This window comes from Clinocottus analis, unplaced genomic scaffold, assembly GCF_023055335.1.
Source record: "Clinocottus analis isolate CAN_PGR_092001 unplaced genomic scaffold, fCliAna1.0.p SCAF_2, whole genome shotgun sequence".
In the NCBI taxonomy this organism is placed as follows: Eukaryota; Metazoa; Chordata; class Actinopteri; order Perciformes; family Cottidae; genus Clinocottus; species Clinocottus analis.
This window is the reverse complement of record NW_027175931.1, coordinates 6,784,109-6,799,341: the sequence shown is the minus strand read 5'-3', so window position 1 is coordinate 6,799,341 and position 15,233 is coordinate 6,784,109. Positions and strand designations below refer to the sequence as shown.

The window sequence follows — 15,233 nt, the reverse complement described above, 5'->3', positions numbered from 1 at the left end:
AGACTGTATTTCATATTTCAAAAAAAGGCACAAATGTATTTCTCCAGAAAAAAAGAAAGCATTTTATTACAAAATCTCTTAAAATAGAAATTAGGTTATTATACACCTGTAGATAAATGTTTTTTTTTTCCAGGTGGAGGGATGGCCCCCGTGCTGTTACGAACACATATGCCAACAAACTAGACAGTCGACCATCCAGGACAACCAGGAAGAAATAAAACAAAACACAAAAAAAAAAAAATCACACAATCTGCCAGGTTCACAGAAAAACATGACCGTTGGTTCTGCCGTTACTGTGCTCACACAAACTCTGAATTGTATGGCACCCAAATACCCAATCAGGTAAGAAACTACCATGCATCCTTGTATAATATTGGCATACGCCACAGCAGTATTTACCTTGTCCGAAAAATGTGTGAATGTAACAGGCACTTCATTCTTCCATAAAGCTTGCATTTGTGAAGCGATGCCTGGCACCTCCTCTGGCCGTGTTTGGTCCCCAAGGGCCAATAAAAAATGTGGTTATTCCATCCAAAACAAAACAAAACAAAAAAATCAAGTATTACCAGTGGGGAGAAATGTATCAAAAATGCCCGTATTCATAACTGGGAAAATATTTCCCTGATGCTAACCTGCCTGCCTCGAGAGAAACAGACAGAAATGTATCTAAAGTGGTACTGTAGGCGTTTCCTGTCCTGCTCCCACAGTAAAGCACAGAAGAGTTGATCATCTTAACGGCATACAATTAGGACTATAAAGGCGCGCTGGAATTGCCTGCTGGTACCACAACATGGCTGCTGGAACAATGCTGCTGCAACAATGCTGCTGCAACGTCTCCTCCATTCTCTGACTGTGGAGTGACTGAATCCATCACCACAAAATGATCGAAAACAAAATCGAGGACTGCGCAGTCTTCGACGTGCGTGGAACATGCTGGTGTCCATTCAGTGTCCTACAACAGAGACAGTTCCACTTCCTCGCACAGCAGAGGCTCCACCTCTGGGACGCTAAGTAGCGCGCTTCCTTTGGCAGAGGTGTTCTTCCTGTACATGATGAACTGGGCGGTCACCTGACCAGGTCAAGGCTCAAACAGAAACACACAGAGTCAAGCAATGTTATCGTCTCTTAGACAATATAGCGGAGTAAACAGGCTCAAGTTGTCACATGCAGGGACTATCAGAAGACATGACAGAATAGACACAGTCATCTCGTGGTTGAACTTATGAGTTAAAGGATACAAAGAAGTCCAGGATGAGGACTCCCAGGCTGCCGATGAGCCAGGCCAGATGTTTGATGATGAAGGTCTGTTTGGAGCCCTTCAGTGCAGGCAGGACCACGATGACGCTGACCCCATACGTCCCATTGCCCATCATGGCCAGGGCAAACAGCAGGTAAGAGGTGCCCTCCGTAGACTGTCGCTGGAACTGGAATGAATGGAGGTTACAGTATTGGACCACCGTATTGGACTTGTAGCTATTGTTCCTTTATTTACTTTCGTACTGTGCTGCTACTGTAGAATCCTCTACTACCGTACATATGTAAAAAAACAAACACACAATTTGGTCCTATGTGTTTACCAGAAGTCAGGTTCATGTCTCACTCACAACAAGGGATTTGCTTTTCTGTGGTCGTCATTTGATCTTTTTTAAATCAACAAATGGGTGATAAACATTTATGAAATCATTCTACTGGCACACACTGTACTGTCTGTGGCATGGCACTGCACATAGTGATGGTTTTGTTTATTCTAAATGTAGGAACTAACAACTGTCATTCAGCAGGAAGGATGTTGCTTCTGAGAGCATCCGTCCAAGATTGCGAAAGCAAAGCAAATATTAACCACTATAACCTTAACTGAACCTTAACAATGTTAGTAAAGAGTTTATAATTAAATAGGCTGGGCACAAACAGGACCAGACACCCAGCTCCTGTTTGCCAGAGTAGCACTAAATGTAAATCAACAATAACAGTCATATCTAGACATGTTTATTTGTTTTTATTTCAATACCTGAATCCCACTAACTTGTCACTACGGGTGATATTGAGAAAACATTTTGGGCTTTCTGCTGAGAAAACAAGCCCGTTTCAACATGTTGGAATTTCCGCGGGGCAAATCCATCTTCAATGATTTACAATAGTCAGGGTGAGTGTACGCGCCCAGAAGTTTATCTGGCACTCGCAGCGCACTGAGACGATCCCCTCTGGTGATAATATCTGCATTCGAGCCAGAATGTTTCTCAAACACAACAGCACCATTGTCTTCTGACGGCTGGTTCTCATTTTGATGCATATACTGTCATACGCGAATGCACACACATCCCACCTCCTGCTTCAAAAAACACCCACGGTCCCCGTTGATAACTATAATGTAACATAATGAGCGCAGTTTCACCTGAGAAAGCTTTCCAACATCTCCCGTCAGGAGAACACTGCTCGCAGGCAAACTGAACAAACGTCACATTGCAATGGATCATGCGTCAAACGATTTGCTACTTACATTTTTATAGAGCTGAGGGAAACGGGAGCTGAGGTAGAATATAGATGCTAGGTATCCACATACGTAGCCGGTGATTTCCACCGATTTAGAGGTAGCTGGATTCTGACAGGGGCGAGGATACACAGAGAGGGAGAGAGAGGTGAAAGAAACAGTACGACCACAATCTTGAGTTAAAAAGTGAATTAACGTGTGTCCAATACACCCTGAAAAAATCTGGAAAAAAAGCTAATTTGATTTACAAGTGCCTCGATCTAAAACCTGTACACATGGATGGAAAAATACACGGCGCAGAATCGACCTACCTGGGGGTCTAAAGTTGCACTATTGTCTACGATGAGTTTGGGTAAAGCCAGGAGAACTAACGTAGCAGCGCCACACCACATGAAGCATAGCCACTTCAACACAGGGCTTTCTAGAGCACTCACACAAACACAAAGAACTGACAGTGAAGACATGTAAATCCCCTTCAACATGAGCTAACACTCTTATAATGTCTGTACTTATTGTGTTATACACAGTGTAATACATATGAATTCTATTGAACTCCACTGTAGTACCGGCAATAGAAGTGGACAGCAGCAAAGACTGCAGTCAACACAACTATGCCGGGCTGTGTGCATGCAGCATGAGTTACTAGGCAGTCATGTACTTTTGGCTTCTGTGGTAACCACTTATGATAGGCAAATAATGTTTGCATCTGTCATCTCTGAAGTTAGCAGGTGTCTGGCTGATATGCAACGCAAAAGATAAATACAAATAATTGAGCTACCAGCAGGAAATACTTTTAACTCAATGTCAGGGCTTACTTCTGCTGGAGCTGTTCTTGATCTTATAGTAGAGAAACTGGGAGATGAGAATCAGGTCAGTGAAGATGTAGAACACCACCGTGACTACCTGAGAGAGAGAGACATAGAAGAAAGAAAAATATATAAAACATTATTTAGTTATGAGTAGATGAGTTCATACTGTGTCGTGGTTCTCTCTATAAAGACAGAGCTTTAAAGGCAAGTAAAAAGGTGAGGACAATGAGTCTCCACACAATTCAGGTTCTCAAGTCAAAGCTCCATAAACATTGTGCCTTTGAAATGTGTTTTCGTCAAAAGATGCTGACAAAAAAAGTCATAGCACCATATGTTTTTTTCCGTTTTTTTAAGAAAGCCAACTTAATTTGACAGTTTCAAGCGCGGCATTTGCAAAAAAACACAGATATGTTCAAAATCCTGCAGCGAAACGAAAGCCTGAACACAGCTTGATCTGATAAATATGACCACAAGTGAGATCTGCCAAGGACCAACAACATGAGGGTGGATGGGTTCACAGGACAAACACATCTACACACTGAGGATGAGAGAGCATGTTTGTGTTTACCTGAATGGGCAGCTGGCTGGTGAGGTAGCAGCCTGCAAAGCTGGTCAAATCTCCACTGAAGAGGAAGAAGAGAAAGCCGAAAGACATGGCCTCTTCCACTTTGCCGTTCCGATAGGCCTCGTAGAACTGCCTATAGATGGGTGGGTGGGTGGGTGGGTGGATAGATGGGTGGGTGGGTGGGTGGGTGGGTGGATAGATAGATAGATAGGTAGATAGAATAATGGTCATAACCCCAAATCGCCAGCACATTAACCAGATTACTGAGTTGCACTTCAAACAAAGTAACATGGCAAACATCACGTGACTTACGGCAGAGTGGACAGCAGGAAGCAGAACATGGACACGAGACCGATCACCACGCTGCAGTACTCCCACACGTTCTCCACACACTCCTCCAACAGGTAGAGGATCCACGGGGTCCCGTTGACGCACACCGGCCGGCCCAGCGCCGTGGCCGTCCAGTTGGCAGCCACGTCCGCACTCTTCCCGGGGAACCGCGCGGTGGCCATGGCGTTTACGACGGGACCTGCAACACCAGTTGCAGCCTCGGTCCTCCTCCTCCTCCTCCTCGTCTTCCTCCTCCTCCTCCTCCTCCTGCCGCTGCTTCCAATATGTGAGTAGATGGGAATTTATTCTGACAACACAACCCCAATGTAAACAGGTCCGACACACCTATCTCGTGAAATGGATGTGCGAAGACTTGTTCTGTCATTTGACGAGTCTGGAAGAGAAACAGTAATAAAAACAACAACTGCATCAGGTCCAAAATAAATGACTGAACAAGTGAGAAGTGTTACAACTGCTTACAGGTAATCCCGAATGAGTAGTTACGCCTTTAATTGAAGAAACTCCTCCTCATTTGGTGATGATTGCACATTTGGGGTTAATTTGAGTTTACTTTTGCAGACGGTGATTTACATAGACTTGAGGGTGAGACGCTAACGCATAAAGATGGGATAACAATCAGCTTCCGGTTACCGCTCAACAGATGAAATGGACTCCGTGTTACTGCAGAGTGTTAACGGGTCTGCGTAGATTTCCCCCACATCCTCGCACATTTCCGTGTGCGGCGTGTCTGGCCTTTGAAGAACATTTTCGATTAGCTCCTAGCTTAATGTTATCCATCGCTGGTGGTCTCTAAGTGACAAGACATCCTGAATGACATCACAACATCCAGCGAGGACTTTCAGAATAATATCCCGACAGACCGTTATTTCTATACTAAAGTGCAAATTGTGCAAATTAGGAGCACGTGTCATTATTTTTTTTCTAATTGCTTTATGTTATACTGTCTCATTGAAACATAGGCTCTAAGTGTATATGACATTGACTGTACACATATGATGTGATTCCATGCAGAACAGCTACAACGAACAGCTTTGCCAAATCTAAAAAGTAAAAATATGGTAACTATTTTACTAATTCATTTTTGTTTAGTCTGATAATTCCGAAAGTTCAAAAGGTTGTTTTCTTTTGATGACGTGCCCTCTCTGTCTGTACCGGCCTCACGCCCAACGCCAGTATTAAAGGAGACAAATCCTGCGCTTTTATTTTGAAAGCAAAAGTGGTTATATGACTTGCATTGCTTTGTCACGCCGGAAACTTCCGATGGACGATGCTATGGGGAAATACCTCCACCCAGAGCCGTCTCAATTATCCCTTTATGCGGCTCTGCCACCACCTACTGATCACATGGACCTTTCATTAGTGAAATATTAAGAGACTAAAAATGCATATATAGTTAATGTGATAGTTCAATAAATGCAACTAATTGACATTTGTACTAGGCTTCATTAGATGATCGTATTAGCCTATTGAAATAATTTATTTAAACAATCGTACTGCTGCTACCTCTACTACCTCTAACGATAGTAATGGGTTGTCTGGGCTTAAAACTGACAAATGTAATGTGTCCTTTACCTTTTCCTCTGCACCCCATAGATACAGTATATATTGTCCTCGCCAGTAGCCTCAATTTGGCACTTTAGCAAACATTAAACAGTATGTCTGAGCTGAGAAAAGAGATTAGGGAGGACTTTGATTTGGAATGCGGCCATGAAGTCATTAGGCCTCATTTACCCCCCACCCTATCTCCTCACTGTGGTGCCATGCCGCTTTAAACGGCTCCTTGTAAACCCAGAGACCTCGCAATGTCAAGTATATGTTTGCATAAACAAGTGCAAAGTCTATCCTGTAACAACAACTGCAGTTAAATATAATTGATACAGAATTGCTGCAACAGGAGAGTTACATAAACTAAAAACGTGGATATGAAAATCAGGTTTATAGCTGCAGATGGAAGAAACCGTCAATCCGTGCTGACTATGATGAATATAGGAATATGTTACATAAGTGTATTTAATAAAAGCCTACAACTTAAAGCCATGACCTTAAATTACCGGCACGCCTGTTAATCGATAGCCTCATCGGTGTATAACCAGCTGAGGGAAATCTATGAGCTACGTTCAGCATTTCCAGAGGGCACTTGAAGGCAGCACCTCAACCTGTCCCTTTGCCGCCACATCCATCCACCTGTTGGGCCGCGCGCGCTCGTCGGCCGCACGATGGCGCGCTTTCCAATTGTGGACGAGGCGACGAGGATGAATAAGAGGCTCGCTCTGTGGGAGAACTTGAAGCTGTGCAGCGGTAATTTGTGTTGATATGTTACGCTTCGGACCGAGGTTTGGACTTACCGAACGACGCTCAGCCATCCAGTGTCCGCGCGTCCTCGTCCTGCACGGAGCAGGTAAGCTGTCCGACCCTGTTGGTGTTGGGAATTGAATCACGCTTCTTTTTTCTTTTTTTTTTTTTCTTGTTGCATAGCATTCTGTTAATACAGACCAAAACGCGTTGCCGGGCTTAAGGCATGAATGCCACCCACATTCCCTGATGTCGCGAAAGTTGACTGGATGAGGTGGAATCGTGCGTCAAAGCACCGATGTGCCACGCACGGTCTTCTCCTCGTCGTGCATCAAATGCATTGTACTTGTGAATTAGAAATAGGACGCACGCAGGGACGCACGCAGGTGGATCGGAGAGGTGTTGTCGCCAAAGACACTGACTGCAATATACTTGTTAATTATAGGTCATATGCTGCGTACACATATTATTGCCCTCATAGAGGTAACATTACGAGTACATATGGTAAACATGGCATAAGACAGATGGCACTTCATAGTGAAAAGTTTTACGTTTGAGGTGAACACTGAGGTATGCTGGGTAGTTATTGTACACCTGTTTTACCTCCATTCTCTCTCTCTCTCTCTCTCTCTCTCTCTCTCTCTCTCTCTCTCTCTCTCTCTCTCTCTCTCTCTCTCTCTCTCTCTCTCTGTGTGTGTGTGTTTTTCAGTGTAAATACAGAGGAATGTGTTTTTGGAGCTTGAAAGGCAAGTTCAGTCGCATTACTCACATTTTGGTCTTCGCATTGTGCGCGCGTGCCTGTGCGCGTGCGTGCGTCTCTCTCTCTCTCTCTCTCTCTCTCTCTCTCTCTCTCTCTCTCTCTCTCTCTCTCTCTCTCTCTCTCCTCTCTCTCTGTGGCTACGGAGAGAGGAGGGACTCCTCAAGGTCACAGACTTCCAAGACCGACATATCTTGATGTCCCAGGGATAGGAGGAGACTGTCCTGATTATTTTTCATGCTTTATTTTAAGGGATATTGAAACTCTCTCTTAGCCTATACCCTTGAAATTAATTGACCTTATATAGAAAACTGTTGGGCATGGCACTGAAGCTCGCAATCCATTCATTCATGTTTTCATTCATTTTTCCTTTTCTGCCGAATGCGTCTAGTGGAGGCTGCCAGTTTATCTCAGGGCAAGGCAGATGCATGGACACACACAAGCACATATTCGCTTACTTGCTTCTCTCCAGAACACAAAGAACAAATCAAAATCACATTTTTATTGTGTCATTGAGAACATTTGCATTCATGTAGCCTGACTGCTAGTCTGCTGGTCTTTAATTTTCATTCACCATTTGACTTGGTTTCACAGAAAAAACGGCTCTTCTAATTCCTGGATGGCTGAACTGGGTTTATGTGGAGTCATCTTTCAGCATCTTTTGCATTTTCTTACTCTGGCATTTAGGTAAATTTCAACGACAGGTCAAATTTGGTTAAGTATGTCTATAGGGGATATCATAGGCGAACAACTTTATGTATAAATGTTTTCCATGATATGCCCTCCAATACATAATAATCTCAATCGGCTATTCAATCCGCCCGCTCACACACGAGGCGGGAAACCAAAATAATGTGGAGAAGGCAAGTTGTGAAAAGATTTCTAAACTTGGAAACATATTAAACATGTATTGAGGATATTTGAACGCAGCTCACAGAATGAGCTCCTAATGTGTGATGCACTGAATTTATTCCTTTAAGCCTGCACTCCTGGGTCAGCCCCGTGCACGCTGAAGCCAGAACATGCTTCCGTTCAGCCCTCAGACTTTGGGCTGCTGAAGGCAGAGGGGGGACGAATGAATAATGCATGCTTCAGAAAATGTGTGTGTATGTTAGTTGGCCGAGTGTGGCGGTAATGCACTTCTCCCACCAGCACTTCTCCTTTCTGCGATGGAAATCCTCTCAGCGGTCCAGAGTCTCACAGCGCAGCAGAGCCAAACTTGAGAGCAAAGAGGATTCCCCCCCCCCCCCCCCCTCCTCCTCCTCCTCCCGCTATTGCGCTTTTGGTTGGATTCAATGCTATTTGACACAGTTATGCCGACAGAGACTCACACACACACGCACGTGGACGCACACACACATACATTTACATCCACAAACACACAGGAAAACCAGTTCAAATCAGTCTAGGAGGTCTTCTTTTTGGTCAGATATCTTTCCCTCTCTGGGCCCCAAAATATCTTTTTCTGTGACCAATCCAGGTTAAATCTGTGGGTTTATAATGAACTCCTCTATAGTTTATGTCTGATTCCCATACTATAGCATTTCATTAGAAGCACTAGACAGTAACGGAGCTGGAATAATCCATTGATTAGTCCATCAGCGAGTTAAAAGGCCACGAAGGATACATTGAACCGTTCTTACTTTAGCTCTTTGGCATTCATAACACATCTGGACGCAGGCGGTGTGGATCCATAAGTGGCACACTAAGTGTTCCTGTGGTCGGGTTCTGCTTTCTCTTATCGCGTCCACAGTGACCCCCATTCTCAGCCTCTGTTTTCTCTCCACATTTCCCATTCTGTCTGTCTTAATCTCTCGGTGGCGTCAGCGCGTCTTTACAGTAGCTATTTTCTCCGGCTCCTGTCATACTGTAATTCCCAATCGTTGCTTCGCAGCTGCATAACTGCAGGGCATACATAATGGAGAACTTTCCCTTTTGTCTCACACACACACACACACACATGCACATATAATACAATACACTCATACATTATGCTCCGATGCAAAACTTCGGCGGTCTATGTTTCAGTTCTCTGCGGCAGTGTGGACCTATTTCCAGAGAAGTCCTCGGGGAATCTCTTCATAGTGACTTAGTCCTCTTACTTATTCATGAAATTCATGGCATCAGTTACATAACTGATTGGCCCCGTTATAGGGAATAACTAGCAATGAAACAGGCCTTTAATCATACCATTAATATGGACAGTGGAGTTCTGCTCAGGATGTGACAGGAACGATTATTTGAGTCGGGTTCAAGCTCATCCGATGTGAAGATTTGCTGAATGTCTTTGGGGTTTGGACTTTTGGTTGAACACAACTTAACGTAACTCTCAGTTTCAGGAATTTAAAAAGGGTCATTTTCACAATGTTCTGACATGCTTGAGCCTCAACGAGTCATTCATTAATTGAGTAAATAATAGGCGGAGTAATCAATCAAATTAATCAGCAGATCAAATGAGCTTGTGCATATTTGTCTTACTGAGGCTATTTTGTGAGCATTTACTTATGCATACCTTTTTAATGGAGGAGCAAATACTACATTTACTACACATACCGGTGCAGACCTTTTAAATTCACTTAGCAGGCCTCATTTCTCAGGACACCCTCCAGCTTTCCCCAACACCCAGCAACAAGGGCCATACATGTTTGACTTGTTGCTCTGCAATTTGAGCTAACACACGCCAGCACTTTGTTCATGCATTTGCACTAAGAAAGCATATTTTAGTGCAATTTTAAAACACACGCTTCTTGTTTGCGTATTTGCAGAAATGAACAAAGCAAACACTGGATTCGCTATAACAAAGTTATAACGATATCTCGAGCGTAAACGCTTACGTTATCAACCCCTGTAGCTCCAATAAGAGCACACATTCTCGGTGAAAGTCCAGAGGATGTTTCTGCAAATGGCTCCTGGCTGCAGAACGAAGGCCAGCTGGGCATCTTTATCTTTGTCTCAATGGTGTGAGATGAGGAATTTCAATTGTTCAAAAAAAAAAGAAGAAAAAAGGCAGCTTCTACTCTAAACCCCTTCCTAAAAATGTTGCGCATAAATAAAAACTGAAAGAAAGATACTCAGTCAGATATAAAGCAGTAATGGAGAGAAAACAGTGGAATGCTGGGCGTTTTTTCTTCAGTCGCTCCTTTTCACTAAGCTCATTTCTAAAGTATTTGTGAGTGTGTGTGTGTGTGTGTGTGTGCGTGTGTGTGTGTGAGGGAGATGTCTTGCAGGCAGAGCAGGTGCACATTACACAGAGGGATAGGGCCCACTGAGGAGAGAGAGAGAGAGAGAGAGAGAGAGAGAGAGAGAGAGAGAGAGAGAGAGAGAGAGAGAGAGAGAGAGAGAGAGAGAGAGAGAGAGACAGACGGGGGAGGGAGGTCTGTCTTACAGGTCATACAAAAGAGCCAGTGTGCTCTCTCGCAGAGAGCTGAGTGAAGACAGTAGAGGCAGTGGTCGAGAGAGAGAGAGAGCGAGAGAGAGAGAGAGAGAGAGAGAGAGAGAGAGAGAGAGAGAGAGAAGCCCTTCAGTCACATTGTCCTCACATAGCCCCTCACCCTGTCACCCCCCCCCCCCCTCCTCTCACCCCTCACCCAGTGGCCCGTACGCAGCTCTACATGTGTGTGCCTGGGCTTCACATTCACTTGGATTTCATTGGAACTATTTTTGTGTTCATAGAAGTGCGACACAACCAAAAAAAAGTAAAAACACGCACCTCAAATGTGCTGCTCAGTTCATAATATTATGTATAAAAAAGTATTTAAAGTTAAGGATGTATCAGAAAATGCAGGTGGGAACAAGCTACTGCAACTGTCTTTCACTGTGTATGTGTGTTTAAAGGCCGCATTCCTGAGCTTACTGAGCCGGAGCCGGGTGATTAATAGTAACTAGCTGATTGTTTAAGAACTGAAATTCCTCAGACCCATTTTTTTCCTCTGCTTTTACACACACATGCACACACACACACACACACACACACACACACACACACACGAGGAAACACTGCCACAGCCACACTGGCGCTCAGTCACTCAGACAGGCTCTGACATAGTGAGAGCAGGAAAAGGATAAGTAAATATACACACCAGCAGAGAGAGGATGGCATGTGTACAGTGCGTGTGTGTGTGTGTGCGCGCGCATGCGTGTGTGTGTGTGTGTGTGTGTGAGTTATTGTGAGGCATTCAGGTAGAATAATGGAAGCTCAGTATGCGAGTTGTCTGCAGGTTACACAGGGAATTCAGGACACAGAAACATTATCCACTTCTGGCTCTTTCTCTCTCTGGTTCTCTGTCAGCGCCTGTGTTGCTCTGCTGCTGCTCTCTTTCACTCTGAGTGTGTCCAACTCTCATTCCTCCTTTTCTCCTTCTGCCTCTTGCTCTTGTTTTCTTTCTTTTTTTCTTTTTCTGTCTCTCTCTCTCTCAGATCCTCTATCTATCTCCCCTGCCTCTGCTTCCTTTCTGAATTCCTCTTTGAGGTGTGTGTGTGTGTGTAATTGTGTGTGTGTGTGTGTTGTGTGTGTGTGACAGATAAATTGCTTTGCTCTGTGTTTATGGCTGTTTTGTTGTTTTGGCCCCAGCGGCCTGGCTCTGACGAATATACGGATTCCCGATGTGGTGTCCTGGCAATGGGCAGGTTTCTATGGCCGCCACCGACTTGGCAGGAGAGACAGCAGTCTCCCAAGCGCTCCGCTTTGTGCCTTCCTTTTTGGTTTCAGCTTTGGCTCTCTCCAGCGTGACTTTCAGTGAAACGGTGCAATGATGTCTGATTGTGGAGTAAAGCGAGTGCAGCAGCAAGACAATGACACAGATACATCTGCTTAGCTGCTCATCCTCTACAAAGGAGGAAGCAGACAAACAGGAGGGGGTGGTGGGGGGGGCTGCTTTGAAGAATGTGTGTGTTTCCTACCTGCAAAAAATGTGTCTGTCAAGACAATGCAGGAACGTGTGTGTGTATTTAGTTTTTGTTATAAAGGAGGACAAATATGCTTTGCGTGTATTGAAACACTTTATGAAACAAGCATGCGTAGATTGTGCATGCTTGTGTGTGTGCGTGCGTGCATGCGTGGGTGTGTGTGTGTGTGTATAAATCTTTCCTCCGTCCCTCCGGTTGCCCCTTCATAGTGTTTAATGTTTAATTGAGGTTCCCAGGAACAGTAATAATGGTTAACGCAGTGTTTTTGAATTCCCACAATTCTGCCTCCATTCATTATACTTCAAGGCACACGACTGTTTATTCTCATTGGACCATTTCTGTCATTATGACTTAATAACTAGTACTGAAATGACCACTGGATGACATACTGTGAAAATAACCAATCAAATTATACATTTGAATATGTTTAACCTCCACAAGATTGTTGAAGTAAATACTGGTTTAGCCTTTTTACGCGACACGGGTCGTACTTGTATTTGAAGCCAGCCCAGTGGAATGTGCACTGGACTGAACAATGTAACGCAGATGGTCACCCGAAATGCCACCGAGGCTGCATAGTTTAAGCAAACACCTCTGTGAACCTGTAGTCACACATTCCCAGAGTGCATGCATGCGTGTGTGCGTGCGTGCGTGCGTCTGTGTGTGTGGCGGTGTCTGCGTGGTCACACGATGGTAAGTATGTATGATTCTGTAGCTGATATGTCACACATTATTACCACGAGATCATCTCGTTCACATCATTCAGACATGGATCTCTGAACCCATCGGCTATCCGTCTGGCGACACGTGAGCGTCTGGCGTCAAGGGGCCGTTGGTTCTGGGGTCCCAGTGGAGCCGGAGAATGATTTAGCTCCTGGATTTCCTTTACCGTGCGCTGCTCATTGCTTACAGTCCGATTAGCAGCTTCAGGCGCGAGATTTGATTCACTCATTTTAAACTTTTTTAAAGCAAGATCATCTTCAGACGACAGCCAGCGCATTCTGAGCTGTCATTCTGGCCGATGCGTTTCTGACTCGTTGGTCTCTACGCGGACTGTGGACCCGAATTCAACCAAAGCCTGCTTCAACGTGATTGGTCGATACTACTCGGACTACAAACGGAAAAACCAAAGCGCTTCCGATGCCAAAATCTTAGCTTACTCCTGCAGAAAGAGGACGAGGAGAGGAAGCTGTAGGAGGCATGGATAAGGGAGGAGGACAGGAGGAGCAGGCCTTAAGCAGATACTGTTAAGATGCTTGAAACGGTTGTTGTTCACATGAAGTCGGTTTGAAAGCGAAACGCCAGCAATAGTTCCTTTGCATACATGATTATTCAGACTAATATGAAGCTCCTGCCAGCAGCATGTCCGCTGAGCTTAGCCTGAAGACAGGAAACAACATTCACCTGAGGCTCATGATCTAACACGGTTTGTCTCATTTGTTTCATGAGTGAAACCACAAATGAAATGTGCATGCTGTGGATTTACAAGGGGTTTTGCACGCCGGACTTTTTCTTGGCTGAGAGCGATGACTTTTCAGTGGCTGATACCTTCGGACGGAGCCGGGCTAGTTGTTTCCCACTGTGTCCAGTTTGCCAAGCAGCTGCTGGTGGGAGAGACACACAGCTATAGAAGAGCGGCGTCAACCTTCCTCCTCCAACGGGGAGGTGCAGGACTACTTTTCTTTTAATATTGACTTGCATTCTCTTCCGTTAGACTGTTTCTTGGTTGTCAAAGTTTTCTTATATATAGTCACTGTAAAAAAAAAATCCTCGACCGCTTCTCTTACTGGATCAAATCAAACGTTCTCATTCTCAGCGGAGCGATCTATGTGCTCGTCAGATTATTCATATTTGCATACAAAATGACTATCCCAGCATTTACTTAATGTATTCGTCTCTCTCTTCTCTCCTTCAGGGCTCTGCTGTAGAAAACCCTCTTCAGAATATGCCTTGTCTCCATGGTAACAGACCTCAGGCAGACCCAACCTACCTGGTCCTGCACTGTACCGACGAGGATTTCTACACAAATTCACCCAACTGATCATTCTTGAAAACATTAGCACTAATATTAGTGCTGGGACATTTCAGAAGCTTCTACTCTTTCGGGATCACGATGCAAAGGACTTTGTGTTCTCTCTAAATCATCCCCCGAAAAACCAGGAGGAAAACATTCAAAAGTTGGCTTTTCCTTGATCAATACGTCGAGGATGCATACATTCGCAGTTAGGGCTTATTAAACTGGGCAGCACCAGTCCCATACTGGTCTGAAAGCAGGACCAGGATGCACCAGCTGTTCGGCCAGGTGCTGGGCCAGAGGGATCTGTCCAGAGCGGGCGACCTGTTTTCTCTGGAGGACACAGAGATCGAAGCCTGTCTGTCTCAGGCTCTGGACCAGATCAAGGCCATCTCCTGCTCACAGGTCAGTGAGCACAACCAATCACGCGTACCACAAGGGCAGACGTCAGTTTGAAAAACTGCTCACGCGCTTCTCCATAATTCATCTGTTCGCCCTTCATTTACCCCCCGTATCCCTAATGTTTTGTCTCCTCTCACCGTCCGCCGGCCGACAGGACTACTTGACCAATGACAACGACCAGGCGGTGGTGGAGATTTGCATAACGCGCATCACCACGGCCATCAGGGAGACGGGCTCCATCGAGCGGCACAGCACGGCGCTGGTGGCGCTGTGGGAGTCGTGTCTCGAACACAACCTCACCCCGCAAGGTGAAAACACAGAGGACACACCGCATACCAAGATCGCCTCGGACATCACCAGCTGTATCCTGCAGGTACACACGCACGCGCACACGCACACGCACACGCACACGCACGCTTATTTCTTTTTTGTTGGAAGCACAAACGCCGCATCCAGTACATACCTCTGCACATATCTGCTGACACTTTGAACAATGAACTCTGTATAATGTGATACTTCAGTACTGGATTTGCCAGACAGGGTTTTTTCTGTATAAAAAACCTCAGGACAGGAGGATTTACTGTTCTCTAATGTAAACAGGACCACAGATATGTGTCAGTGGACATCTTGCAGAGCAAGCTGGCTAATCG

At 45.0% G+C, this 15,233-nt stretch overlaps 2 protein-coding genes across 6 annotated transcripts in view; one reads left to right on the top strand and one right to left on the bottom strand.

Moving 5' to 3' along the window:
- Positions 1 to 36: 36 nt before the first annotated feature.
- LOC137790459 (lysosomal amino acid transporter 1 homolog) lies at positions 37 to 6,733 on the bottom strand. 5 transcript variants are annotated; one of them, XM_068584715.1, is made up of 8 exons: positions 6,559 to 6,733; positions 4,175 to 4,586; positions 3,866 to 3,995; positions 3,304 to 3,391; positions 2,800 to 2,909; positions 2,498 to 2,599; positions 1,239 to 1,424; positions 37 to 1,069 (listed from the first exon to the last, which is right to left on the bottom strand). In XM_068584715.1, the coding sequence occupies exons 2-8, from the start codon at positions 4,372 to 4,374 to the stop codon at positions 953 to 955; spliced, it is 933 nt and encodes a 310-aa protein (XP_068440816.1). In that variant the 5' UTR covers positions 4,375 to 4,586; positions 6,559 to 6,733; the 3' UTR covers positions 37 to 952. The 5 variants fall into 5 exon arrangements, with proteins under 5 accessions (XP_068440816.1, XP_068440817.1, XP_068440812.1 ...); XM_068584716.1 differs by lacking the exon at positions 6,559 to 6,733 and adding an exon at positions 5,786 to 5,890; XM_068584711.1 differs by lacking the exon at positions 6,559 to 6,733 and adding an exon at positions 4,673 to 5,006.
- Positions 6,522 to 15,233, top strand: part of veph1 (ventricular zone expressed PH domain-containing 1) — a 68,381-nt gene continuing 59,669 nt past the window's right edge. The window contains exons 1-3 of the mRNA XM_068584710.1: positions 6,522 to 6,611; positions 14,083 to 14,586; positions 14,738 to 14,956. Of these exons, the coding sequence (XP_068440811.1) occupies positions 14,449 to 14,586; positions 14,738 to 14,956 (357 nt within the window). The 5' untranslated portion in view covers positions 6,522 to 6,611; positions 14,083 to 14,448. The remainder of the gene's footprint in view (positions 6,612 to 14,082; positions 14,587 to 14,737; positions 14,957 to 15,233) is intronic.

What these genes read in the sequence shown, in the direction of transcription:
- LOC137790459 (XM_068584715.1), bottom strand. Translation starts at nt 4,374, where the DNA reads ATGGCCACCGCGCGGTTCCCCGGGAAGAGTGCGGACGTGGCTGCCAAC. An exon ending in TCCCTCAGCTCTATAAAAAT is followed by an intron (nt 1,425 to 2,497) that starts GTAAGTAGCAAA and finishes CATTCATTCCAG; the next exon opens with TTCCAGCGACAGTCTACGGA. An exon ending in TCCTCATCCTGGACTTCTTT is followed by an intron (nt 1,070 to 1,238) that starts GTATCCTTTAAC and finishes TGACCTGGTCAG; the next exon opens with GTGACCGCCCAGTTCATCAT.